This window comes from Lutra lutra, chromosome 3, assembly GCF_902655055.1.
Source record: "Lutra lutra chromosome 3, mLutLut1.2, whole genome shotgun sequence".
Lineage (NCBI taxonomy): Eukaryota > Metazoa > Chordata > Mammalia > Carnivora > Mustelidae > Lutra > Lutra lutra.
In genome coordinates this window covers 38,576,151-38,603,841 of record NC_062280.1, presented here as the reverse complement: position 1 = coordinate 38,603,841, position 27,691 = coordinate 38,576,151, and the positions used below count along the sequence as shown (strand labels likewise).

Sequence of the window (27,691 nt, the reverse complement as noted above, 5' to 3'; positions counted from 1 at the left end):
AACCCACTGAGCCACCCAGGTGCGCGCCCCCCCCCCCCCCCCCCCCCCCCGCTAGTGTTTTGATTGAGACCCTTGAAAGTCTCTGTCTACTTAGACTTGATTCATTATGCTGTTTGAAAATGTCACAGATGTCTTGGGGGTAGAACCCAGTGGCTGTGTATGTTTGAGGCAGGCCTCCTCCCTTTGTAGGACCTTTGTCTTCTGAGCACCATGAGACTTAACAAGGTTTTGTTCTGTCTTACAAAAACTTCTGATTCAGCCCCAGCCATATTCACAGCTTCAGAACTGGGCCAATGTCTGGTGGGACCAGTTCAGTCAGAAACAGCATCTTGGGGCGCCTGGGTGGCTCAGTGGGTTAAAGCTTCTGCCCTCGGCTCAGGTCATGATCCCAGGGTTCTGGGATTGTGCCCTCATTGGACTCTGCTTGGCGGGGAGCCTGCTTCCCTTCCTCTCTCTCTGCCTGCCTCTCTGCCTACTTGTGATCTCTGTCTGTCAAATAAATAAATAAAATCTTAAAAAAAAAAAAAATGAAAAAGAAAAGCAGCATCTTCCTGTGATTCCCTGAAATGCTCTGGGTTCTCTCCCCCATTCAGTTCAGCAGTTGGCACACTCCTGCCCAAGGGCCAAATTCAGCCTCCTGCTTGGTTTTATAGAGCCTGTGAACTAAAAGTGATTTTTACATTTTTAAATGGCTGAAAAAAATTTAAGAGTAATATTTTGTGAGATGTGAAAATTAAATGAAATTCAAATTGAAGTGTTTATTAATAGTTTTATTGGAATACAGCCACGCTTACTTGTTTTATGTATTCTCTGTTCTGCTTTTGTGCCGGGGTTGAGTAGTCGAAAACAACAGAGCCTGTGGCTTGCAAAGCCCAAAATACTTACGGCTCTTTATAAAAAATGTTTGCCTACCTTGATCTGTGATAGTGCTTCTCAAACTATGGTCTGTGGCTTGCCTAGGGTTCCTGAAACCCTAATATTAAGGCCATTAAAGCTAATATTAAAGCCATTGATCAAAAGTCTAGTAATTGGTAAGGTTTTTCCTTTTCTACATGGCTGTTTGAATTTTGTTGATGTTGCAAAAGCTGTGATGTGTAAAACTGTTAGTATGTTTTTGAGAGAATCAAAGCAGTGGTTCCAGGTTGCACTAGTAGCCGTTATATTCTTCAGTGCCAAGTGCTACTAGTCAAAATAATTCCAGTTTTATGTAAGGATGCCCTTGCTAAACAAAGTTACTAATTTTACTGTCTTTACCAGTAACTACATGTCTCTTTAGTAGTTCTTGTGAAAAAGCTGGACCTGAGTTTCACGCATTCTTCATCTCGAATAATGTTGCCACAGATTGAGAGTAGCTGCAGCGGTGGTCATACTGCTGTTTTATTTAATAAAGCTTGACATTGAAACAATTTACAACAAAAAAAATTATAATGCTGCTCATCACTGATTTTTTCTGATTTAGAAAATACGGTTTTCACAAAACTTTGTTTATATTAGTATATAATGAATTAATAAGTATTTAAGTTTTTTCTCTCTTAATTCCAGACACATTTGTAAATAAATACAAGTTAGATATAAGCCACACAGACAAAGATGCTTAGGGGCTCCTGTGGTTCTTTTTTTTGCCTCCCGTGGTTCTAAAACCAAAATTGATCAGAACATAAATTATGGCTTTTGCTTCTTATTGTCATTTTCAGTTGGTTTAAGGTTCTGTGGTATCTTATGACCATGCTAACATGATCTGTGTCCTAGAATTTGCCAGCTTCCATGTTTATAAAACACCCAGTGGATATGTTAGTTTTTCCTGTTTTGGGTGGTTGTGCTAGTAGGATATATGAACTGTTTCATCCTTGGAAAGCAGATCTAGAAGCAACTGAGGGTTCTTCTGTTTTCAAGAGTTTATGGTCCCTTCATTTGTTTTGCCTTTCATTTCAGTGCAAAAATGATAGGCCTGCTCTAAGTGGAACTCCTGTTTAGTTTGAACGTTTTAAAGATGGCAGCCATCTGAACTTGATGTTCTTGCAATATAGTTTTGGGTAGATTCTTCATTATGGTAAAGGTGGTGGGTAGGCAGTAATAGTTATATGCAATTCGTTCGCCATAGTCTTAAATCTTGCAAGGATCACCATATGTCCCCTTTAAAAGGCTATGCTTTTAGGAAGATCACTATAACTTAATTGGAATAAAAATACTTTGGTTTCATACGAATTCTGCATTCATTGACAGTTTCTACATATTTGACATTTCTGAGCTGTTTCTCTAATGACTTGGAGAGGACAAATCCCTTACGCTGACAAGAACCTGTGAAGGTGTAGGAAGAGAAAGGGCTTGAAATTAGCATTAGCTATAATTTGGTGAACATTAATTATGGTTTCAGATAGGAAGGTGTTCATGAAAATTTGAAACACTTTTGAGGCCTTTATTTTTGAGTATGTTACCTGGATCACTGACCACAGTCTATCCCTGTGGGAGTTGAATCTTAGTGTTTTTCAGTTCTTTGGGCCTTAAAAGTGGAAATCTTATGCAAAGGGAATGAGAGGAGGTGAAAAAGCCGATCTTTTGCTGTTTTTAGAGATACTGCATTCTAGGGGTGCCTGAGTGACTCAGTGGTTTAAGCCTCTGCCTTTGGCTCCGGTCATCGTCTCAGGGTCCTAGGATCAAGCCCCACATCAGTCAGATTCTCTGGTCGGCGGGGAGTCTGCTCTCTCTGACAAATAAATAAATAAAATCTTAAAAAAAAACCAACAAAACTGCATTCTCTCCACTCTCTTCTTTAGGTACATTGCTCTGTTTATCTTTATTTTCTTGCCCTTCCACTATTACCAGGATTCCATTTATTCTGAGCAGGACTTCAGGAGTATGTGGATTTTCGTTGAAGGCTGGCCATCACTTTTTAACAGGAGGTTATTCCTGCAGAAGGCTTTTGCTTAGTCTATATGTAAAAGGCACTCTGTCAGAGGTAACAATTCGTATTAGTCTTACGGATATCTTTTTGTTTTAGCTAATAAGAGCCAATCCACTTGTTTCATCTTAAAAGAAAAATTAAATGACAAAAATCTATAAATACTGTGAGATCACTCTAAGTTAAGATAAATTCAACCAATTTAACTGTGTCTTGAATTATATCAGCAGCCTGTCTTAGCCCTAGTATAGACTTAGCCTTTCACTGGGATCGAAAGATAAGCAGCCTGCTGCCACGTAGAGTCACACCTTATACCTACTAATAATTTCCTTAAATGTTTAAAAGTAATGATTTTTTTCCTTCCCTGTGAAGGCTCCAAGGCCCAACAGCTTCTGCAAGGACTGCAAGCAAGTGATGAAAGCCAGCAGCTCCAGGCAGTTATTGAAATGTGTCAGCTATTGGTTATGGGAAATGAGGAGACGCTGGGAGGGTTTCCTGTCAAGAGTGTCGTTCCAGCTTTGGTAAGAGAGTTTGCCCTTCATTTTATCTCAGTTCTCTGAACGTTGCCGAAGCATGATTATTTACACGGTTTGAATTAAGAGATGGTAGAGTGTGGCTTTGTGCTTTTACTTCATGCTTCTAGATCTTGGCAATGATCACTAATAATGAATTTGTAATTTTCTAAACTCCTACTTCTTGATACTTAAAATGACTGGTTTTATTTTATTATTTTTTTTTAATTTTTAAATTTTTTATAAACATACAATGTATTTTTATTCCCAGGGGTACAGGTCTGTGAATTGCCAGGTTTACACACTTCACAGCACTCACCATAGCACATACCCTCCCCAGTGTCCATAACCCCACCACCCTCTCCTGACCCCCCTCCCCCCAGCAACCCTCAGTTTGTTTTGTGAGATTGAGAGTCTCTTATGGTTTAAAATGACTGGTTTTAAACCTTAAGATGTTTGTTGCATTAGGTGATATCTAAACTTAGGTGCTCTCTCTTTTAAACTGGTGATACATGGGCAGTAATAAGCTGCTCCCTTGTGGCAGGTCTTTGTGGGCCACAAAGCTTTTGTGTTGTAATTGTGTGCAGCGGCAGAGCATTCCAGCCACGATACCACGTGAATCCTTCCAGCTTAGGTTTTACGTTAAGTAAAAATATAAAGAAATGAAACAAAACCTTTTAGTGATGTTTTTCAGTACAGTCGTGAATTGATGTTTAGAATTTATAAACATCTTAATTGCTTGAGCTTTTTAATGGGACAAAAAGAGGAAGAGAAGTTGCCACTACTAAATGTAGGCCCCTGAACACAGTAAGTCTTAAACAACAGCTTGGTAGTTTTCTTAGTTCAAGATTAAAAAGATTGGCTATATGGGAAATTAAGATTTAAGTCTAAGTGTAAAACAAAAGACTAACATAAACATCATGAATATACTCATACAGTATATGAATATATTGGAAGTTGAAAACCAAGTATCATGTTAATAAGTCTTCGTTGACATAGCAAATAAAGTTGACAAAAACATGGCTGATGTATCAGATTGTCTTGTTTGATCTCATTATCAAATTGTGGAGACAGTTGAATGAAGCTCCTTGAAACAAGGTGATGCCATCTTTTGTTCTTGTTGGATGGCTCAGCTCTGGCAGGGTGAGAAAAGGATTGGACCAGTGTCTTCACTTTCTGTCAGGCAGACCTGGATAGTGTGAACTGGCACTTAACTGTTACCACTTCCATTCTAGTGAGAGCTGGCATGTTGATATCTGGATGTTCAGTGAAAGTAGTATTGATTTTTGTGTTGTTACATTTTGCCTGTGTCCGTATTTACACTCACCCTACCCATTTCCCCAGGAGCTGGTTTTGTTTCCTGAATTAAACTGTCTTGTTTTGTTGTTCTTGTTTATTAAAAAAATAACAAAGAACTAGGCTTATACTATGTACGATGCAGTTTTTATTAGTTGTATAAAGATGCTATTAAATCTGTGTGCAAATGTTGACACATAATCTGACCTACTTGATTTGCTGGCCGTTGATTAGATTTAAGTGCTTCATCAAACTGTGTAAGACAGCTCCTGCTAGTAATACTGACTGTTGTTAATGAACTGGCCAGATTAATCTTCTATCAGAATTGAATATTGTGAGTATATATATCCATCCGTCACCATTCACTTGTGTGACCCTGGTCATTTTTGTTGAAAAGGAATCTGTTAGAGCAGTTCCTCTCAAACATGGTCTTACAATGTTTATTTCATCTTAAGAATTGGAGGACTTGTTACTTTTCCTGTCAACATGACAACCTCTTTCAATCTACAGTGGGTGTTTCAAATGACTGGTTATAGGTGATTTGAGTTCCATTGAACCCCAGAATGGGGAGTGTGTGTGTGTGCGCGCGCGCACCAACAAAGAAAGTGATCAAGACCTCAGATATGTAGATGTACTTTACCTAGCATAATTCATAGCTGAGAAGGCACTCCTATTAAATGAATATTGCATTAGAGTATCTGATGTTCATTATTCAATACATTTATTTGAAGTGTACTTTGTAACTTGAATTCAGTGCATTTAAAATTTCCCATTGAACTATGAGTGATTGCTTCCCCAGATAGGAAATTTCTTTGGTAGCTTTGGCTGCTTCAAGAGATTGGAGTACATACAGAGCCCTAGTACATACATAGCAGTTTTGAATTTCTGCCTTTGAAAAACATGGCTAAAATCTGCTTAAGGTCTTGTCCACAAGGGAAACTAAAAGAAATCAATGTAGACTCATTCATGTAGTTGTAGAATAAGATGATTAATTTGGGTTTTAATTAGTGCATAGTTAGTTTCTGATGTGATAAGTAATGTGTTTGAAGACTTTACAGCTGAGTTAAATGGTGTTTAGCTCAGCTTGTAGAGAAGTTTATTCACAGGAGTTGAAATAGTAATCTTGAATCTGTCTGTACAGTTGTTAACAAATGCCAGTGCATTGCTGGTCTGTTTCTTTAGGTATTAAGTATTTACTGATGCCTGTTAAACAGACATGTGAGAAAGGGGGCTAGAAGTACCAGAACAGTTGGTTGTAAGCCTTTGTTTGCTGACCAGGATCATGAGAGGTGATGATTATCTAGCACAGTTCCCAAGTCAGAGCTATAATCTGCATCCTGCCATCCTCAATATAATCATTTCTTGTGTACATATGCTAGGTTTTAACTTGGTACTATTTTTATAAGAATAAGGTATTGACTAATACTTTCCATTTGAGTTGATGTAGAAGAAGAAACAGTTCTTCTAGGGATATAGATAGCTTCTAATAGTTTGTTCTCATCTTTTTTTTAAAACAGATAACATTACTTCAGATGGAACATAATTTCGATATTGTAAGTATGTGGTGTATTTTTTTAAACACCCCAGATAAAATTTTGGGTTCTTATTGAGTGAAAGTGCTATCTTATTTGTAGATGAACCATGCTTGTCGAGCCTTAACATACATGATGGAAGCACTTCCTCGATCATCTGCTGTTGTAGTAGACGCAATTCCTGTCTTTCTAGAAAAGGTAATCCTGTTTTTGCTCAGCTTGTTTGAAAGCAGGCCTAGGGGAATCAAGTTGAAGACTCTTGACTTCTGAATTCTAAAGTAGTACATCGAATTGTAAGGCCACCTTAAAAGACTTTTTTAAGGTTCATTATCTAGTCAACGTATATTTTTTAGCCAAGATGTCAGAAAGATATTTTGTGTTTAGCACACCGGTAATTTAAAGTTGATGCTAATAAAGCATTTATGGAATCATTTCAGTTAATAATTTTTAATGAGAGCATTTATCAAGAATATAAAATCTTTCAGAGAAGAACTTAAAGCACTTGATTAAAATAATCTCATTATTTCTAGAAAATATCCCAATGAGGTTCATAGTTATTTATACCCTCATTTTACAGCTGAGAAGGCTGAGACAAAGTGCTTGCTCAAGGTTATAAAGTGAGTCAGTGGAGAAAGGAAATTTTTTCATATGGTCTGTGGTAGATTGTGTTTTGGTCTGTTTTAAGGGCCTTTTTCTTTTTAATGCATAATAAAATTTGCATTATCTGATAACCTTGAATATGGTATAAGGGTAAAACTTGAATTTTAAAATTTGTTACATAAAACAACCTATTTATTATAAGTAGAAAAATTGAAAGTTATCTAACTGGATTTCATTTATTCCCTATGTAAAACCTATTTTTCTGTGTCTTTAAACAGAACAAGGTAGTTGGAAGGAAACTATATTTACTTGTTACAGCTTGAGCTCATAAATCACTGGTTTCCTATGGTGGTTTTCATGTTAGAGTTAGGGGCAGTGTATAGATTGATGGGAATTAGCAAAAATACTGTGTTTATTCGTGTAGAGAATAAGCAGCTGGAAAAGCACTTGAGTGATGGCCTTAAGTTACCTATTTTTATGTCCCCAGCTGCAAGTTATTCAGTGTATTGATGTGGCAGAGCAGGCCCTGACTGCCTTGGAGATGTTATCCCGCAGACACAGTAAAGCCATTCTGCAGGCGGTAAGTGTTGCTACCAAAGGACTGTATTTCATTTCACGTTGGATTTTAGATCCGCATTTGTGCTGGCTACTAGACTGCGGTCTCTGTAAGGTGCGCGTGGTGTTTCCAAAGTGATGTGCTAGACTTCTTAGTCCTTTTTCTTTTTTTTTTTTAATTGCTGTGAGAGAGGGGCACCTGGGTGGCTCAGTGGGTTAAAGCCTCTGCCTTCGGCTCAGGTCATGATCCCAGGCTCCTGGGATCGAGCCCCGCATCGGGCTCTCTGCTCAGCGGGGAGCCTGCTTCCTCCTCTCTCTCTGCCTGTCTCTCTACCTACTTGTGATCTCTGTCAAATGAATAAATAAAAAAATCTTTAAAAAAAATTTAAAAAAAAAATAAAAAAAAATAAATTGCTGTGAGAGGGTCTTTCTTCACTTTAACAGCTTTCTGTATTTTAGGGTGGTTTGGCAGACTGCTTGCTGTATCTAGAATTCTTCAGCATAAATGCCCAGAGAAATGCACTAGCAATTGCCGCCAACTGCTGCCAGAGCATCACGCCAGACGAGTTTCATTTTGTGGCAGATTCCCTCCCACTGCTTACCCAAAGGCTAACCCATCAGGTAAAACATGAACCTGTTTTATGTGCCATAAAACATCTTTACTGTGTTCTTTAGAATGCCACTTTTATCTAGGGGTTTAAATCCTCCAACTGGTTGTGTAAATTGGAAATATTCTGATCCATGTGTTTTTTTTTCCTGCTGGGTTTTCCATTCGTGTACCATACTAGGTTATTTTATATAATTTGATGGATTTACCCAAATATGACAGCATTTCAGTATTTTGACTTTAAGGGATGAGTTTGTTATTTCAGCAAACATTGAGTGTTTTCATTCAATGTGTGATAGGATCAGAGTTTCTAGTAGGGAGATCATCTCTCCTCTAAGGCATTGGGGGATTGGGCAAAGATCAGAGATGACACTGCAGACTGTGACTGTCAGAAGTTGGAGAAGAGCAGGAACAGTTATTTAGGAGATGGACTTGGCAGACAAGGTGATGGAGGATGAGAAGCAGGGCTTACAAAATCTGGTGTGGGGGGGCAGTGAGTTAAGCCTCGTAGAGAAATTTGAATTTTCTTTTTACATAAATTGTCTAAAGATGTTGTTAATTGCTAAAAGGGTTTTTAGAAATCAGGCTCTTAAAAATTTTATTTATTATTTTGAGAGAGAGAGCATGAACATGACTGAGCCAGGGGTGGAGGGGTGGAGGGAGAGAGAGAATCTTGGGCAGACTCCCTGCCGAGCACAGAGCCATGTATGGGGCTCCATCTCAACCATCCTGAGATCATGACCTGAGCTGAAATTGAGTCAGGCGCTTAACCAAGTGAGCCACCCAGGCACCCCTAGAAATTGGGACTCCCAAGTCAGCTTTACAAAGTGTGTTTAAAATCATCTTTGGACAGTTTGGTATAGAGAATATATTCAATAGGGATATATGTAAGAGAGCTACAAAAAAGATTATGGAGTCACTGTGAAATGTTTTGCCTCTGAGATGATCAAGATACAAGTCATGCTATTCGTTGTTTGCTTACTTAATTTTAAAAACTTAGACCTAGGGTCCTCGGTGGCTCAGTTGATTGTCTGCCTTCACCTTGGGTCATGATCTCAGGGTCCTGTGTCCGGCTCCTTGCTCAGTGGGGAGTCTGCTTCCTCTCCCTCTGCTGTTCCCCGCCCTTGTTTGCATGTTCTCTCTCTATTTCAAATAAATAAATAAATTAAAAAGAAAAAAAGTTGGTAGGCTGAGATAACCTGTGCTTACTGGGTCTAGAAATATATTCTGTAGTTGGGTGTGATTTCCATACCGTATTTTGGAAAAAAGGGTGAGAATCAGAAGTTAAATTGTTGGGCATGTTATTTGTAGTACCCTTTATAGACTTAAGTACTGATAGTGAAGATACAGGGCTTTTATGAGACCAGAATTATTCTCAGTTTTGTATAAGCAAGCCAGTCTGGTTTTTATGTCTGGAACCCATTTATCAGTTAGGAAAAAAAACACTATCAAAACACTTTTTAAACAGTTAAATTGTTCTTATAAGGATATTTCATGCTTTCTGAACAAGGCCTCTGGAATAGTGTTTCTAGATTGTTTTCATAGTGATTATAGCAAAATGACACCTATTTTCTCACATCATCGGTAAACTCTGGTTCACACACATATACTGAACTGTTTCCAACTTTTTAGTTTATACATGTTTTAAACATTTCTACTGCGAATGCTTTTTTAGAATGATGTTTATCTTTGTTTTGACTTGTGGTTAAGTATTGAAATTACAGAAGCATAAAAGTTGTTCCTTCGTTTTTGTATATTTGCTTTTATTTATTGGGGCCTTCACAGAGGAGAGAAGTTCTCTCAGTATGAAGCTCTTTGCTTTGAAATCATGATGTTATTGATTGTACCTTGCTTGAGCTCATTGGGTTTTCAAGGCTCATATCTTAGTGAACTGACCTTGAGCAGTTTGGGGTTAGGAAGAAAATTAGGTAGTGATGTAAGACAGTGATATATTTTATATTACTAAACTTTATTTCTTCTATAAAAAATAGGACAAAAAGTCAGTCGAAAGCACTTGCCTTTGTTTTGCACGTCTAGTGGACAACTTTCAACACGAGGAGGTAAGCCTTTAATCTTTGGTGGTATTTTCATGAAATTGTTAATTGTTGAGTCATGGTATAACAGTATTTTTTCTTTTGTTTGTGAAGAATTTACTCCAGCAGGTTGCCTCCAAAGATCTGCTTACAAATGTTCAACAGCTGTTGGTAGTGACTCCACCCATTTTAAGTTCTGGGATGTTCATAATGGTGGTTCGCATGTTTTCTCTGATGTGTTCCAACTGTCCAACTTTAGCTGTTCAACTTATGAAGCAAAGTAAGTGCTACTTTGTTGTCCACCTTCAGGCAGGAGAAGCGGGTTCTTAAAAAGTGTTTATTAATAAATACAGTCAATATAGGCAAGTAAAAGGGCTTGTTAAAAGCGTGGACACTGGGGGCGCCTGGGTGGCTCAGTGGGTTAAGCCTCTGCCTTTGGCTCAGGTCATGATCTCAGGGTCCTGGGATCAAGCCCCGCATCGGGCTCTCTGCTCAGCGGGGAGCCTGCTTCTCCCCCCGCCACCCCCCGCCCCTGCCTGCCTCTCTGTCTACTTGCGATCTCTGTCTGTCAAATAAATAAATAAAATCTTAAAAATAAAAAAAAAAAGCATGGACACTGGAGAGTAAGGGAAGAAAACTGTTGATCCGTAGTAGATTTGTGTGGGGACAGTACAGTAGTGCTTCCTGTGTACAACGCATAACATCTGCAGTATATTAAAAATTTATCCTTGGTGGTTCTAGGGCTAAAAATGTGGGCTCATTGCCTTCTCTCCAATAGTAATTATGTAGTGATGCTTCATTAGGGGAATACTGAGTTACGAGTAGTTGCCTTAGTTGCCTGTCCTCTGCTTCCCCTTCTTTCTGCCCCTCTTAGAGTTTTCCCAGCAGTTTATCTGATTCCACAGTGCTTTCCTCCCTCAGGAATTTGGAACTTACTTGCACACGTGAATCTCTCTCATCTTTGCTGCTTGAGTATTTTTTAGGCCCTTCTCAGCCTTATCCATCAATACAATTTTGTTGCACTGCTGTGTTGCTACTGCATTTTTCTCATAAACCTTAGATTTTGCAAGTTAATCTCAGAAGACAGTGGGCTTCAGAAAACACCTGTTATGTAAGGATTATTGCTACTAGGGTGTTGATCCCATTTATACAGGATGCATTTAATGGTGGGTAATTTCATATTTTTAATTCTCATCTGTGAGGCTATTACCATGGGAGCATAAGTGATGGTGTTCAGGGACAGAGAAGCCTCTGGCATCACTGTCTCAGATAAATATTTTTTACGTTATTTACGTCTTTTATATTTAGTCACGTTTTTTTGTGAATTGGCACATTGGCCCAGCATTTTTCAGGAAAGTAGTGTTGTTGAGCTGTTTTATTGAAAAGATTCTCTTAAAGCACTAATCACTCCTAAAGTTGGCATTCCAGAGAATCGTCTGCTTGTGTCATGAAAAGTGACACAAAGTGAGAAGTTGGGGAAGGATGTAACTTTGTCTTGAGTAGCGTCGGTGCATGCCCTAGGAGCCCTTTGTATTTTGCTGAGCCCACCATCTCCTGAAGTTTGAGTTCAGATTATTTCTTGTTACCATGTGTGGCACCACATTTCCCTAAAACAGTTTAGGAAATTGTACCATTTCGGAATTTTTTCCCCCTTAGGATGACTGTTCTCACCTTTTGCTTATTATTATTAGTCCATGAAGTTTGCCATACATTTATCACTTGGAGGCCACTAGACTTAGATTTTATTTGTTCGGCAGTAACACAAAGGAAGCATGTTGTCACCCTCTCATCTCTTTTTTTAAAAAAAAATTAAAGAATTCTTACAATGTAACATAGCTATGTATTCACATTTCTGAAGAAAGTTGGCAAGACTGTACTTTCTCAAGAAATTTAAAATAAATTTCTTAGTGAAATTTATGTGGGGAGGCAATTTAACTATATAGGCTTTTGCCCAGATCAGTAGTGAATACTTTCCTCCGTAACAAAATTTAATGATTTTTGCCAAAACATTTCAATGAAATGTTTGTATTTTGCAAAGACCCAGTGCCGTCTGTACCTTTAGTTATTTGAATGACTAAACCTGTGGATAATGGGAACTTCCTCATGTCGCAGTGTTCTTGCAGGAGGCTGGTTTTCATGCAAATTCCTCTATAAACTGATGTCTTTTGGCATTGGAAACTTAGGGTAGAGGATATGTTAATGACCTTTATATTAAGTTGGCATGTTTGTCTTTAAGGTAATTACTTCCTGACCACAGTATGGTAATATTTTGATGCTTGTAATTTCTTTGTGTTGACCATCCGTTTTCAGTATACTTAAACTAAAGGCAAATAAACTTGAATTGGGGATTAAAATGTATGTTGACTGCACTTTTGTACAAAGCACTGAGTTCTTCACACACAAATAAAACCAAAAACAAAATAAAAAAATTCCCAAATTCTCTGGTGTGGATTTTGTTTAAATGGCCAAGTAGGACTCAGACTGAAGCCTTTAGAAAGAAAATTTTCATAAATTTCTTTTTTTAGGTTTTCATTATAGCTCATTTGGCTTTTTAATTCCTATATGTGGCATATTGCTGTATAAGAAAATACCCGTTATTTACTTTTTATTCATGTATAGTTGACTGTAAGAAAATAATTCTGATTGTTTTCCCCCATAGGAATGATTGCCTTTCAAATTAGGTAATATAACTAGTTTCATGGGTTTTTGGTTTCTGTTACTGGTTTTACAGACATTGCAGAAACACTTCACTTTCTCCTGTGCGGTGCCGCCAACGGAAGTTGTCAGGAACAGATCGATCTTGTTCCACGAAGTCCTCAAGAACTGTATGAACTGACATCTCTGATTTGGTAAAGATTGGGCTGATTAATAACAACTGTGGCTTATACGCGGGTATTTTACTTGAGAGATCTGTCATTTACTAATAGTTCAGGAAGCTACTTAATGAAATAATTGCACCTTTGTTTCCAGCGAACTTATGCCATGTTTACCAAAAGAAGGCATTTTTGCAGTTGATACCATGCTGAAGAAGGGAAATGCGCAGAACACAGATGGTGCAATATGGCAGTGGCGTGACGACCGAGGCCTCTGGCATCCCTATAACAGGATTGACAGCCGGATCATTGAGGTAGTAGTTTCATCGTACCGTTTAAATATGTCTATTTTGGTGGTGAGTGGGTGTAGGGATGGAGTGGGGAGGTGGATATGTGTACTTAAATGTGCTCAATTTTGAATTAACTCAAGATTCTCTCATTTTGTCTCCTGAGAACAAGGTCCTCATTTCTGTTCAGGTCAACTGCTTCAGCTGCTAACTACCTGATTGACTTGGAGCAAGTAATTTAAGTTCTTTGTTCCATGGTTTCCTCATTTCTAACAGGAAACATTGGAGGAATCAGGCTATACATTTTCAAAGCCCCTCTATCTCCCACCCAGAAGATGCCTCCCATAAACAAAGATTTGTAGACATATAGCTGTTTGTCAGCATATTTTAAAGAACAAAAGCAAGGAAACAATTTTAGTATAAAAGTCTAGGTGATGAAATGGTTAAGTGAGTTTTGATACCCACTAGCCTCATATGTAGTCCTCAGTGACATAAAATGGGATATGGAAAAATGAACACAGTATTCAGAACTTTGTGACTCTTTGGGGGCACTCAGCAAAATAAGAGAGGAATAATGGAAAGGAAAGGTGCACCAAAATACTTAGTGTTTTTCTATGAAGGTTTTATGTGTGATTTTTATTACTTTTGTCAACTTCCATATTAAGTATGCATTGAAATATTTCAGAAATTTTTCAGGTCAGCAAAATGGCCTTCTGTTAGGAAGTGTGGGTCACTGCATTATTTGGGACACCATGCATCATTTACTGGTATTTTCAATATGGGAGATAGCTTTAAGTCATACTATATTTTCTAATTTCAGTCTGTGATATTTGAATTTTTTTTAGAATATCACACTTGAAGAGACATTCTTCTTTAAAGATGTCTTCTACCATTGGTTTTTAAAAATGAAATTTTGAAAAAGAACTTTGAAACCATTGACTTCCATTATAAAATCAGGAGTTCTTAAGACTTTAAGTTCCGAGCCAGCTTTCAGGAGGAAGTGAGGTGTAAGGGGTCTTGGTGTGTGTTCTTCACCTTAGTATGTAAGCAGGCCATGGTCTCTACCATTAAGCTGCCTTCTTTTTAGCATTGTCCTGTTAATTGCATTTTCCCTGTTAGATTACTCTCTCACGCTTAAGGAGTCCTGTCTTTGATTTAACCTAAGAATTCTGTAGCTTGGACTGTTCTAAGAATGAGTATTCTATCACATCTTTTGGCTGTCTTATCTCAAGCAAATAGTATTAATCAAAGTGTCGTTTTATTTATGTACTGTGCACACATGTACACCCTAGGGGTTACTCTCCTAGGTCTAGGTGTGTTCCTTTCGATCTTAAGACATCATTTAAATGGAAAGTCTTTTTACCTAAGGATAATTTTATAGAATCATTTTGTTTAAAGAAGATTTTGTGGGCTGCTAAAAATCTATGATGTAAATACTATTTTAACTTAAGAATTAGATACTAAGATTTTTTTCAGTTAACAATTTTTTTTTCTATCAGCAATGTCTTAAAAGCTTTCTTTTTTTTTTTTTTTTTTTTTTTTTTTTGCATATTATGGGTTTTAAAAGCTTTCTTAATATAAACTATGTCTTCCTTATGTCAGGGATTCTACATGACTGGATCTTCCATCAGGAATTGATCTGTATTTATATCTCCAGGGACCTTATAGAGTCTGTGGTGTATAATTATGTTTAATTAAAAATGATTTATTAAATGAATGAGTTTTGTCATGGCCACACTGTTAAATCTTCCATACTCTTTTACTTCACCATCTGAAACCTGATGAAATAAGTATGTAAGTTAGCATTTATGGAGGGTCCCACTGTGTCTTAAGTTAATAAATTTCTCCATGTTTATATTCAAGGTTTCTCTCTCTTTGCTCTCAGGCAGCCCATCAGGTCGGTGAGGATGAGATAAGCTTGTCCACTCTGGGACGAGTTTATACTATTGATTTTAATTCTATGCAGCAAATCAATGAGGACACGGGAACAGCACGTGCCATTCAGAGAAAACCTAACCCCTTAGCCAATACTAACACTAGTAAGTACTTTTGATTTAATAGTACTATATTGTCATGTGAATAATATTTCTGATGATAAGTAATTATTTCACTGAGTGTCTTCATTAAGCTTAAAACCATTGCGTAGTGGTAATTAATTTGTTGGTTTTTTTGGTCATGTTCTAACTGATGCATGAGCCAGCACTGCTGAAATGGGACCCTCCACATTTTTTTCCTGATCTGTGATTTGTAGTGTCCTGGGCTCTGGCTGGAATTGGCCTGTGTTGTTTTTTGTTTTGTTTTGTTTTTTAAAATCTGATCCTCTTATTCCTCTTACACATTTAGATCCACACACACCTATCTGCTTAGTTCTTTACAACCTTTTTTGTTACACTATTTTTTGTTACCTATCAAAATTGTCTTCTTCACTAATGAAGAATAGGTTTTTTCTGTTTGGGTTTCTGACATTTGTCTCTGTCCTTGGGGATTCAGTCTCTTGCTTTGCACCTCTAGTGTAGAGTGCAGGGGTCAGCGGACTTCTGAGAAGGGCCAGATAGTAAATGTTTAAAGCTTTATGGATTGTACAGTGCTTGTACTGCATACCGCCATTGTAGCGCAAAACAGCCATATAAAAAAAGAGAAAGAAATGTATGTGGTCATGCTCCAGTAAGATACCCCCACACCCACCCAAAAAAAAGAGGAGCTGGGCCAGATTGGGCCTTTCCACCATACTTTGCTAACTCCTGATCTAGAGCTTACTTCCTCATCACTTTATTTCCCCTGAACCATGTTCCCTCTGAGAAAAGCCACAGATCATCTTGTTTTTCCATAGCTTCTAGTCACATACCCACTGCCCATTTCGTGAACTTTGTTTATTTCTTACCAGTGGTTTAGCTGGCTAATACTGAAATATCCTTGATATTTTGTTGAGCACATGCTATTAAAACGAGAGGTACACTGCGCTGATACCTTGTTCTTTCTAGCTGGCTCCGTTTTGTCTTAATGCTGCCTTGTGTCTTTGTGGATGCCAGGTGATCACATTACATAAGTTAAAGTCTTTTTTTTTTTTAAGTAACATTTCAAATAATTACAGCAAGATGAAGGCTCTGTTGTTTACTTTTTTGAATTTGTGAGGTCTGTAAGTTTAGAATTGTACATTTTTTTTTAACAGGTGGATATTCAGAGTTAAAGAAGGATGATGCTCGAGCTCAGCTTATGAAAGAGGATCCGGAACTGGCTAAGTCTTTTATTAAGACATTATTTGGTGTTCTTTATGAAGTGTATAGTTCCTCAGCGGGACCTGCGGTCAGACATAAGTGCCTTAGAGCAATTCTTAGGATAATTTATTTTGCGGATGCTGAACTTCTGAAGGATGTCCTGAAAAATCATGCTGTTTCAAGGTGTGTTCATGAAAATAGTAAAACATTGTAGAAATTCAAGTCTCTGCAAGTAATCTCAGCAATCTTTAAAGTAATGTAGAAAAAAAATGCATAAAACAGTTCATTTATAATGTCCCGAGGCCTTCATTGTCTCTCTATATTTATACACACCTTGAGAAGGAGAAATGCAAACGTTAAGCATTTAAGACAAATTTCAGTTGTTTTCACAGTGAAAATATATTGCTCTCAGAATTAAAGTAGTATGGCCAAAAATAATTCTCAAGTTCAGACAGATGTTTTATATGCGAATGCTTTCTTTTTTTAGTCACATTGCCTCCATGCTGTCAAGCCAAGACCTGAAGATAGTAGTTGGAGCACTTCAGATGGCAGAAATCTTAATGCAGAAGTTACCTGATATTTTTAGTGTTTACTTCAGAAGAGAAGGTAATGTCATTCATGATAATTAATTAATGGTTAATCTTTTAGTCTAAATAGTATTTCACTAGCCGTATAGCTTTAATTTAGAACAATAATTAAACTTTAATCTTCTACATAAGAAGTTTTCATGCTTGTAACTTACGTACATATAAAGTGTGTCTTCTGTAAAATCTGTTAACTGACGTTGTGTGAGATTAATGGGCGGATGATAAACACTTTGTTATGTTTTAGTGATCTGAGTGTTCATGGGCCGGAAGCGATCCTTGATGTTCCTTTTCATGTGGATAAAGGGCACCTGCCCATAGAGATCCTTGAAAAAGTCAAGAGTTCACTTGCTTTCCCAGTGAATCCCATTAATAGATCAGAACACTAGTAAAGAGGATTATTATTTACTTCCTTGGGTTTAGTCCCCTAATTTGAGGAATTTGAATATGGATGTCAGTCTTGGAGACATAGTATTTTTCCATTCTCTTTTTGAAGATGACAGAGATGAAACCGTATTGCTCATTTGGGTGTTTTGTCCTTTTCAAACATGCCAAGATATTAAAGGAGTTCTTTCTCATCAACAAATCTCTTTATGGCTCTTTTGGTCTTTGAAGATACTTTGGTCTTGTGTGAGGACACAGGAAATAATGGTGTTTTGCCCTCAAGTAATCCTTCTTAGCTTCACCTTCCATCTTATCAGCAGTCCCAATTCTTTCTGCATATGGTCTGTTACCCTTCTTTCATCATCTTACACTGGCTCTGTTTCACGTGACATCTCGAGTGCTGTAATCATGCTAGTGTCAGAGTATTAAGTGGAAAGAGGTCTTCACTATTTCTTACTAGTTCTGTTTAAATAACAGTTTTGTTTTTTTTTTTTTAAATCCCAACTCTACATATTTACATGAAATAGAAGGCAAACTCTGTCGTTAGCAAATGGGTGCATTTATGAATAGATACTTCTTTGATCACATAGATATTTGGTATGTGTTCTTTTTAGCCTTGGATTATTTTTAATTTGCATTCTGTGTTTTGGTTTTCATGGTCTGTATTAGTTGTTGTTTGCCTTAGTATTATTACCTTTCACATCTATTTCATTTTTCTGATTTGGAAGTATATCAGAATATGTCTTTTTCTCAAAGTGATTTTTTTTTTCTTTTTACATTTACAGTACCACTATGCCATCAGATTGGAATTTCCATTCCCCCAAATTTACATAGTATATACAGTATGAAGTTTATGGAGGAGTTTTGATTAGTTCTCTACTTTTCATCTGGCTAGATATATTGTTCTTTTAGGTTCCTCTTAAATGTCATTTATTCCTGGGGACCTTGCCTTCCTTCCAGAGTCTGTAGGGTCCTGATTGCTGTGTTTTCTGTCAGAACTTACTTTCTAAAGGACAGTTCATTTTTTATTTGTAACTTCTTATACTGTTTTGTTTTGTTTTCTCCCCGATAACTGCCTGAGTCCATTTTTCTCATCTGTGGCCATATTCTTAGTACCTAGCACACAGTCTGTCATGTTATTGCTGCGGATATTATTTGTGGAATGTGAATGCCTCAAGTTTGAGTTCATTCAGACATTTTGTGTTTTGCTGTGTTTTTGTGGTTTTTGTTTGTTTTAAGAATTCTGATGGAAAGCTCTGGACTGTTTCCCAGAAAAAAAAAAGTGAATGTGTGAACATGCATTCATACATTCACACACACACCTTGGCATACAGTTGATAGTTCTTGGAACTACCCCCCACTCCCCATTACCACTGTCCACCATGTGCATTCTCCTGTGGTTCTAGCCCAGATGTGAACCCCTGCCTTGGAAGTTGCTGTTTAGCTCCCCTTGTCTCCTGTGAGGATGTGAAAAATCACCATCCTTGGATTGCTGGTGTTCTCTTTTGGCCATTGGCGTTACTGTGATCTTGTCTCACTGTGCATTTGAAGTCAGCTTACAACTGTAGTGAGTCTTTCTCTCCTGGCTATCAAGCCACAGGAGCACTACTGCATTTTTGTAGTTCATTGTTTTTATTATAGTATTTTGAATTTCCAGTAGAACTTTATGTGCAACTCTGTTAAATTTCCTGTGATCACGTTTTGAATTTAGATCTCTTTATTTAATGCTGAATTTGCCTCCTACTTTCCAGAATGGAGTCAAGTCCAAAACCCTGGCACCTAAGTCATCATGCTCCACCCTACCCCCACCCTCATTTGCTGGATGCTTTTAATTCATTCCCCATGAATCAGTGTTAGCATTTAGATTCTGTAATCGTGGGGAAGTGGTCCTGGTTAAAACTGACTGTTAAATCTGTTACTACATAGGTGTAATGCATCAAGTAAAACACTTAGCAGAATCAGAGTCCTTGTTGACAAGTCCACCAAAGGCATGTACGAATGGGTCGGGATCCTTGGGGTCCACGACGTCAGTCAGCAGTGGAACAGCCACGGCCGCCACTAACGCCACGGCTGACTTGGGGTCCCCGAGCTTGCAGCACAGCAGAGATGATTCTTTAGATCTGAGCCCTCAAGGGTAAGTCAGAGTTTTGTGCTGATTTTTATGCTCTTTGCCTTTACCTGTGTCCTGGTACCTGAGATTCACACAGGAAATAAAATGGTAAAATATTAGGACACTTTGTGTTTTCCCATCCTGTTTAGTTCGATGTTTAACAGGCATGGGAAGAGACCGAACACTTATGGGAAAGCCACTCTGTTGAGCCGTGCTTAGGAACCACAAGAGATGCTAGGTATTTCCAGTGTCATATCAGGTAACTGAGGCTCAGGAAACTTTCTGAGTGAACTAATTGAGAAGTCAATGATGAGCACAGTGTCACACACTTACTTTACAGATGTAGGATTTGAGCCCTCATATTTAATGGCGTATTTACTGCATTGTTGCCTACATACCAACTTCAAGACATCTAGATAGTGAGATAGAAATATTAAACACTGGAGTTTTTTGAACTCTACAGGAAAAAACCCGATTTCCCATTTATTTTTAATTGACAAATGGGAACTTTGCTCTTAATAAAAGAAATTGGGAGTTCTCTGTATCGTTCCAATTTTAGTATATGTGCTGCCGAAGTGAGCACGGGAGTTCTTAAAATGGGTCTGCTTCCACCTCGCTACCCCTTTATTGTACTGTGCTTCTGAGAACATTACCAGACCCTCATTTTAGTTTTCATTTTGTTGTGATGAAACAAATTGCACACTGAAAGTGTTTTTGTTTCTTTGACATTAGAAATTCAATATTGCTATATGACGCACATGATCAACAGATTCAGTTCTGGAATTTAGAGTGTAGTTAGTGTAATACTCCTTCCTGCTCCTTTTAAGGTGTAACATAGATTTGGGTAAAACATGCTCTACTTAATAAGTGAGGTCCAAACATTTAATCCTGTCAACTGCAAGGTGAAGTTGTCCTAAGAAGCTTATCTTGCTCAGGATTCCAGCTCCTTATGGTGCCACCTGGTGGCACTTGTCCTCTCTAGCTTAAATAAGAATTTTGGCAATTCTGGGACTTGGGCTGCAGACTGAGACTTCTCACACAGTGGCTGTTATTTTAGGAAGCTGCTTAGTTTGGGTGATACCTATGTCAGGGGCCCAGTCCAACGGGATTGAGCCTGGGCAATATACTGGGGATCCTTCGCCTTCTCTCTTTTCAAGTTGGGTTTGCCTTGCCTGCCTCTCTTTTCCCTTCGTCTCCAGAATGACTTCTTGCCCCTGCGGCTGTAGTAACTTGTGTTAGTTACTGCAGGGTTTCACTCTCTAGCGTAGGCACAGTGCCTGAGACATCAGGTGCTGGGTGAAATGTGATGCAGCTCAGACAAATGCAGTATTTCTGAGCTGCTTAAAGGAATTAGAGTTCATTATAGTTTCTAGAGTTGAAAATTCTAAAAAAATGAGGGAAAACTTTCAAAGTTTTAAGCACTTCCGTTCCTTTGTAATATGGTTTCAAATAAAGAAAAGTTCATGTAAATTTGTGAAGGGAGAATCATTTAGTTGTGTTTGGAAGTTCATTTGTCCTTGGGGTGCCTGGGTGACTCGTTTGTTCAGGCATTCAACTCTTGGTTTTGGCTCACGATCGAACCCCCTGTCAGGCTCCATGCTCAGTGCAGAATCTGTGTGAATATTTCTTTCTCTCCCCTCCTCCCCTGCCCCTCCCTCACTTGCATTCTCTCTAAAATAAATAAAACTTCAAAGAAAAAAGTTCACTTGTCCTGATTGTGAAGCATAAACATATTTGTTTGTGATTTTAATATACATATTAGATGTTAGAAGACCTTTAAAGGGTTTTTTATTTTTGTTTTTCTGGGGGTTTTTTGTTTGTTTGTTTGTTTTTTTCTAATTTTATTTGGGTTGCAGACCAACTGAACTAGAACCTTTTTTTTTTTTTAAAGATTTATTTATTTATTTGAGAGAGAGAGTGCACTAGCATGGGGTTGGTGGGAGGAACAGAGGGAGAGGGAGAGCAACTCAAGCTGACTGCATGCTGAGCGTGGAGCCCAACGCAGGGCTCGAGATCACACCTAAGCTAAAACCAAGAGTCGGACACTCAACTACTGCCCCACTCAGGAGCCCGAACATTTTTTCCATCTTTTCCATATTAAGTAGTTTTGTTATTCTGAGAATCTATTGATATTTCAAACTACTTCTACTGTTGCTAAGAGTATTGAAAATAAGACAAAATAAGTCTGTGTATGTTCTCTTTCAGGTATTCTAATTCAAAACAGATTATTCATACTATGACTTAATAGATTTGTTTATAGGTAATTTTGAGTAAAAAAAAAATCACTAAACTATTTATAATGCATTTATAAATGCATTCATTTAGGATGTTACTGTATTACATACCGTGAAAGTACTTTGGGTAGTATCAGGAAAGTATCTTTAATACTCAGAGTCCTGTTGTATATATCTTATTCTTGTCATTTAACTTAGGGAAGAAATATGATAATCAGATTTAACATTCTTTTTCTAGTTTGATAGCACAGTTCTTTTTAATCTTGCTTCTTTGCATCCTAAATTTGTTCTGTGTACTTTTCTGTATGTGTGCAACATTTTATAATAAGAGTTTTAACACAGAATTAATCAGATACTCTATTTGGTTTTACTTTTTTTTTAGTAGTTCAGTGTAATCAAATAAGCTGTTTTTCTGGATTAATCATTTTTTGTGTTTCTAGACCTCTAGAACACGGCTGGTGCAGAGTCTGCATTAAATAAGTAATCATATAATGAAGAATACCCTTTTATGGCAATATTTTACAGCTCCTTGTTTCTGCCATTTTAGCTTGCTTTTCAATGAGCGATGATAATAAAGCGTGGTAATTGCTAAACTTATCCCATGTTTTCCCATGTGATAGTCGATTAAGTGATGTTCTAAAGAGAAAACGACTGCCAAAACGAGGGCCAAGAAGGCCAAAGTATTCACCTCCAAGAGATGATGACAAAGTAGACAATCAAGGTAATTGCTTTGGTAATGTGGTGGGCTGCAGAGGGAAGGACAGTAGCAGTAAGAGGCATGTACTTCTGAAAGCTCTTGACAGCTTTTAAGCACACCTGGGTTTCCTGAACAGTTGTTTCAGTAAATTCATCTAGTATTGTAAACAGGAATGTTAAAATTCGGTTGGTTTTTCATCAGTATGCTGAGATGACTTAACTCTCATTCCCGCTTCTTTTCATAGCTAAAAGCCCTACCACTACTCAGTCACCTAAGTCGTCTTTCCTGGCAAGCTTGAACCCAAAAACGTGGGGAAGGTTAAGCGCACAGTCCAACAGCAACAACATTGAACCAGCACGAACTGCGGGAGTTAGTGGTCTTGCCAGGGCCGCCTCAAAGGACACCATATCCAATAATAGGTAAAGTGGGGGAATTCTCTATTACTTTTGTTCTCCATTCTTGCAGTCAGCACATTTACTACGTGGAGATGAAACATGGACACAGCCTTTCAATTTATGCTCAGAAATGACATTGCTCAAGAATGGAGTAGATTCTTAGTTTTTGAACTCTGGCTTTTTCCTAAATTCAGTCACACTTTAAAACCATTTTGACATTTCTGGTTGGGAGTTAACATATGTTCAAAACCAAATAAATTATGTTCCCCATGGAACCTGTTCTTTAGTTTTGTTCTAGACAAGGGAAAGCTGACGTATTTTGTGTGCACACACACAGACCCCCCTTCTATGATACCCTTCTTTTCTCTACCCTTTACAGTGGAACTTAAGAACCCTAGAGTGGAGGCTTGTTCTAAGCTATTTAGAATTGTATCAGCTAAACTTTTTCACATACCGGTCTTCAGCTGTTTTTGTTTTGTTTGTTTGTTTGTTTGTTTTTTAATTTTTTATCTTTTCAGTATGTGGCTTTGAAAAAAATTTTTTTTTCAGCCCTTCTGAGTTGTTTTATTTAGTTTTTTTGGCTCTGGTTGAACACTGACAAGGATTACTTCCTCCGCAAAGAAGAAATTTTTAAAAATCAAAAGCCACTGGGTTAAGAGATAGGCTTTTTGGGGAGGAGGGGCGGGTGAATTTGTTTGGTTGTTTTCCCAATTTTGGTTACTAAGAAAATAAGCAAATGTATATCTAAAGCCATCAGAATTTGTAATTTAAATAGTCAGGTCTCAGCTAATAGCACAGGTGCATGTTCCTGGTCTGTAGTTCTTTAGTTTAGCTCTCCAAGGAACAGGATAAAGGACAAAGCAGGTATGTCTGTACCTAATGAAGCAGCCGTGTAGAGTTGCTTTCAGGCAAACACTTAGGGGTAGAGTTCCCAAGAAGTTAGAACTTTTTGTATATTCTTCATGTAATGATCTGAATTATAGTTTAAGTACATGAGCATTTCTCTACTATACCTTAGCCCATTTTGAAAATGACAATTTAATTCATCTGAATTTTAGAAGCATAGGTAGAAAAGGGTTTTAGATGTAGCAGCTCTTTGCCTTTGATGTGGAGTTATAATTGAAATTCTTTCTATACACGGAGACTGAATTTAATACCTTGTTTTTCCTTCTTGCAGAGAAAAAATTAAAGGTTGGATTAAAGAACAGGCGCATAAATTTGTAGAGCGTTATTTTAGTTCTGAGAACATGGATGGAAGCAACCCTGCGCTGAATGTCCTTCAGAGACTTTGTGCTGCAACTGAACAACTCAACCTCCAGGTACCACATGGGCTGTGCTGTGTTGGACCTTCGTCATCTTTTCCAGCATCTCTTCTGTCTTCCTGTCCTTTCCTTGATGACTCTGATTTTCCATGAATTTTGTTGTCCTAGATGAGCTTTCTCGCCAGACATGTACCTTTAGCACTGACTTAGCTGTAACTTGTCCGTTGACTTTTATGCTTCGTTATTTTATCATTAACTATACTAGGAATCTCATCTTTGACTTTCTTCTCTTCTCACCCCCCCCCCCCCCTTTTTAAAGCATTTATTTAGAGAGCACATGCATATGAGTTGGGGGAGGGACAGGGCCAGAGGGCCAGCAAATCTCAAGCAGACTCTGCTCTGAGCGTGGAGCCCGACGGGGAACCCATTCTCACGAACCTGAGATTATGGTGTGAGCCCAGATCAGGAGGCAGAGACTCAGCTGATTGAGCCACCCAGGCGATCTGTCACATTAATATTTCTTGACAAAAAAAGAAACTTGAGAGAAATGTCCCACAGGTACATCTCAACTGTGGGTATTAGACTTGATGGGACCCTCCTTAACTGCTCAACCACACGGATCTGATAGTACTTGGAGAGGGAGATTGGATAATGAGCCTTTTATTTTTTATTTTTTATTTATTTATTTTTTAAGATTTTATTTATTTATTTGACAGAGAGAGATCACAAGTAGGCAGAGAGGCAGGCAGAGAGAGGGGGGGGGAAGCAGGCTCCCTGCTGAGCAGAAAGCCTGACATGGGGCTCGATCCTAGGACCCTGGGATCATGACCTGAGCCGAAAGCAGAGGCTTTAACCTACTGAGCCACCCAGGCGCCCCGATAATGAGCCTTTTATATTTCATCTGATTCTTAGCCTGTTTACATTTTTTTTTTTAAAGATTTTATTTATTTATTTGTCAGAGAGAGAGAGGGAGAGCGAGCGAGCACAGGCAGACAGTGGCAGGCAGAGGCAGAGGGAGAAGCAGGTTCCCTGACGAGCAAGGAGCCCGATGTGGGACTCGATCCCAGGACGCTGGGATCATGACCTGAGCCGAAGGCAGCTGCTTAACCAACTGAGTCACCCAGGCGTCCCGCCTGTTTACATTTTTAATGTACTTTGAGTACTTAAAGTAGTCAAGAATTGTCCACTTCATCCAGGTTTTAAATGTATTAATTTAAGGCCATACTTTTATATTCTTGTTTTATCTTATCATTGTGGTATTCTAGCTCTTTAACCCTCAGTTTGTATTCTCATCTCAATTCTAGGTCTCATTTATTTATTTACTTAGTCTCTTGATTTCTTTTATTATTATTTCTTTATTTCTTTATTCAACATTGGCCAAATGCAAGACTTTGCTTTTTTTTTTTTTTTTTTAAGATTTTATTTATTTATTTGAGAGAGAATGAGTGAGAGAGAGCATGAGAGAGGAGAAGGTCAGAGGGAGAAGCAGACTCCCCAAGGAGCCGGGACCCCGATGCGGGACTCGATCCCAGAAGTCTGGGATCATGACCTGAGCTGAAGGCAGTTGCTCAACCAACTGAGCCACCCAGGCGCCCCAAGACTTTGCTTTTTTATGCCAGTAGTATGGATGCTGGTTTTCTTCCATGAAATCCTAACATTTCTGACTTTGCGTGAAAGATCATATTTTCCAAGGTTCTACCAAGAATGCATCACTCCCCCCACGTTCTTTTTTAAAAATGTTGAGAATGTATTCAATTCCTTTTGGGGGAAACGTGCACTGTGCATTTAGTTTAAGTCAATATAAATAATCAGTACAGATTAATCAGTATATCATTATAGAAATACTGTTCCCAACTCTTCCAGGTGGATGGTGGAGCTGAGTGCCTTGTAGAAATCCGTAGCATAGTCTCAGAGTCTGATGTTTCATCGTTTGAAATCCAACACAGTGGATTCGTGAAGCAGCTGTTGCTTTATTTGACATCTAAAAGTGAAAAAGATGCTGTGAGCAGAGAGATCAGATTAAAGAGATTCCTTCATGTATTCTTTTCTTCACCAGTAAGTTATCTCCTCATGCTTCTCTGTCATCCTGTAGGAATCATTGGTCACTGATGTGTGTATTTTCACCTCAGTAATTTCCTTTAGGTGCTGGTCAAGATACTGAGGTCAAGTCTCTGGCTTCTGATACAGTTAGATTTGGATTTCTTGGTCTTTTATATATCAAATATACTAGTAAAGCAACAGAATCGTGATTTAATGGCATAGGTGCTATACTTTCTATGGCCATTGTATCTTGAGGTTTTTTTTTTTTGTTTTTGTTTTTTTTTCAGGTAAAACCAGCCATTAATAGTCTCTTAATTGTGAATGTATTTTATTCTCAATATTTGTTTTTAAACATGTTGTCAACAATACATACGTATATAGGGAAATATGGTAAAATAGCTACAGACACGAGAGAGGGAGCATATAAGTTTCCATTTTGCATATAAAGTACAGTATTAACAATTTTATTGGAGTGTACGCAATCACCATTTATAATCTGGATTAGCAAACCAGAAGGCTCAGAGGGGCTCCACTTCCTTCAGCCTCAGTGGGTAAGAGCAAGAATGTAACCATTCTTGGACACTACTGACTTAACATCATTCTATTTTTACAAAACTACTTGAGAGAAGTCATCCTCTGGATCATCTGTGTAGTAGGACTAAGGTTAATTCTCCTATGTGTTGGTGAAACATTTGAGTACTTCCTGTATTGTTTTAACTTGGGCTTGTAATGCAGACTTGTTTGAGATGCATTAGATGTGTAGCAGTGCTGGATATAGTTTTATACCATACTTAAGATTAAGTACAGGTCTGTAATCTCCATGCAGCTGAATGGGTTTCAGGAGTTCTACAGTACGGTATGTATACATTGCCTGGTTCCCAGTGGATTCTAAATGGCACTCCATGAACGTTGAATGTTTTTGCAGGAAAGCATATGGATATTCCTGCTCAGTACAGGTAAATAAAGACTGCAAAGGGCCTCATGTCCGAGTCAGATCTCTTCGCCAATAAGTTGTGTTTTCAAGCCTTTTTGGACTTAGGGATTGTGGGCCTGTACAAAAAAAGAGTCTCTTTGAAATAATTTAGATGGAAATAATCATTCCAACCAAATCTATCAAAAGAGAATAGAGGCATGGTTCTCTTCTGTCAAACTGACCGTTAAATTTTCTTGTTGAGGAGTGTTCCATTTTCAAGAGGCCTTGCTTAACCTGTTGGTTTATTTATAACTTTAGCTTCCTGGAGAAGAGCCCATTGGAAGAGTAGAACCAGTGGGTAATGCACCTTTGTTGGCATTAGTTCACAAGATGAACAACTGCCTCAGCCAGATGGAGCAATTTCCAGTGAAAGTACACGACTTCCCCAGTGGAAATGGGACAGGAGGCAGGTAAGGATCATTGCCTGGGTGTGCCCTTGCCATTGGACTCTGTGCTTCATTTTGTTGAGGTAAAGTGCCAAGAGGTCTGGTAACATCCTCATCTGCTCTAAGACCATTTGACTATAATGACTGAAGAAAAACACTTTTTATCTTTAAAATCGCCCCATGTGTTTTAAACATGTTTTGGAAATACATAACCCATTGATTGTGTTGGTGAGCTATAATAGCCTTAGTGTTCCTTAAATTGATAGACTTTAATATA

At 38.1% G+C, this 27,691-nt stretch overlaps 1 protein-coding gene across 23 annotated transcripts in view; it reads left to right on the top strand.

Annotated features, from left to right (window-relative positions):
- TRIP12 (thyroid hormone receptor interactor 12) overlaps nt 1–27,691 on the top strand; it is a 146,706-nt gene that overhangs the window by 93,419 nt on the left and 25,596 nt on the right. For 9 of the 23 annotated variants that reach the window (XM_047721222.1, XM_047721220.1, XM_047721232.1 and 6 more), the window contains 18 exons: nt 3,272–3,420; nt 6,225–6,260; nt 6,342–6,437; nt 7,327–7,419; nt 7,854–8,015; nt 9,993–10,061; nt 10,149–10,314; nt 12,757–12,883; nt 13,005–13,164; nt 15,020–15,173; nt 16,304–16,532; nt 16,837–16,955; nt 19,244–19,451; nt 22,282–22,382; nt 22,603–22,777; nt 23,931–24,072; nt 25,879–26,070; nt 27,287–27,438. In XM_047721222.1, the coding sequence (XP_047577178.1) occupies nt 3,272–3,420; nt 6,225–6,260; nt 6,342–6,437; nt 7,327–7,419; nt 7,854–8,015; nt 9,993–10,061; nt 10,149–10,314; nt 12,757–12,883; nt 13,005–13,164; nt 15,020–15,173; nt 16,304–16,532; nt 16,837–16,955; nt 19,244–19,451; nt 22,282–22,382; nt 22,603–22,777; nt 23,931–24,072; nt 25,879–26,070; nt 27,287–27,438 (2,530 nt within the window). The remainder of the gene's footprint in view (nt 1–3,271; nt 3,421–6,224; nt 6,261–6,341; nt 6,438–7,326; nt 7,420–7,853; nt 8,016–9,992; nt 10,062–10,148; nt 10,315–12,756; nt 12,884–13,004; nt 13,165–15,019; nt 15,174–16,303; nt 16,533–16,836; nt 16,956–19,243; nt 19,452–22,281; nt 22,383–22,602; nt 22,778–23,930; nt 24,073–25,878; nt 26,071–27,286; nt 27,439–27,691) is intronic. The other 14 variants (XM_047721235.1, XM_047721229.1, XM_047721225.1 and 11 more) reach the window with 7 other exon arrangements.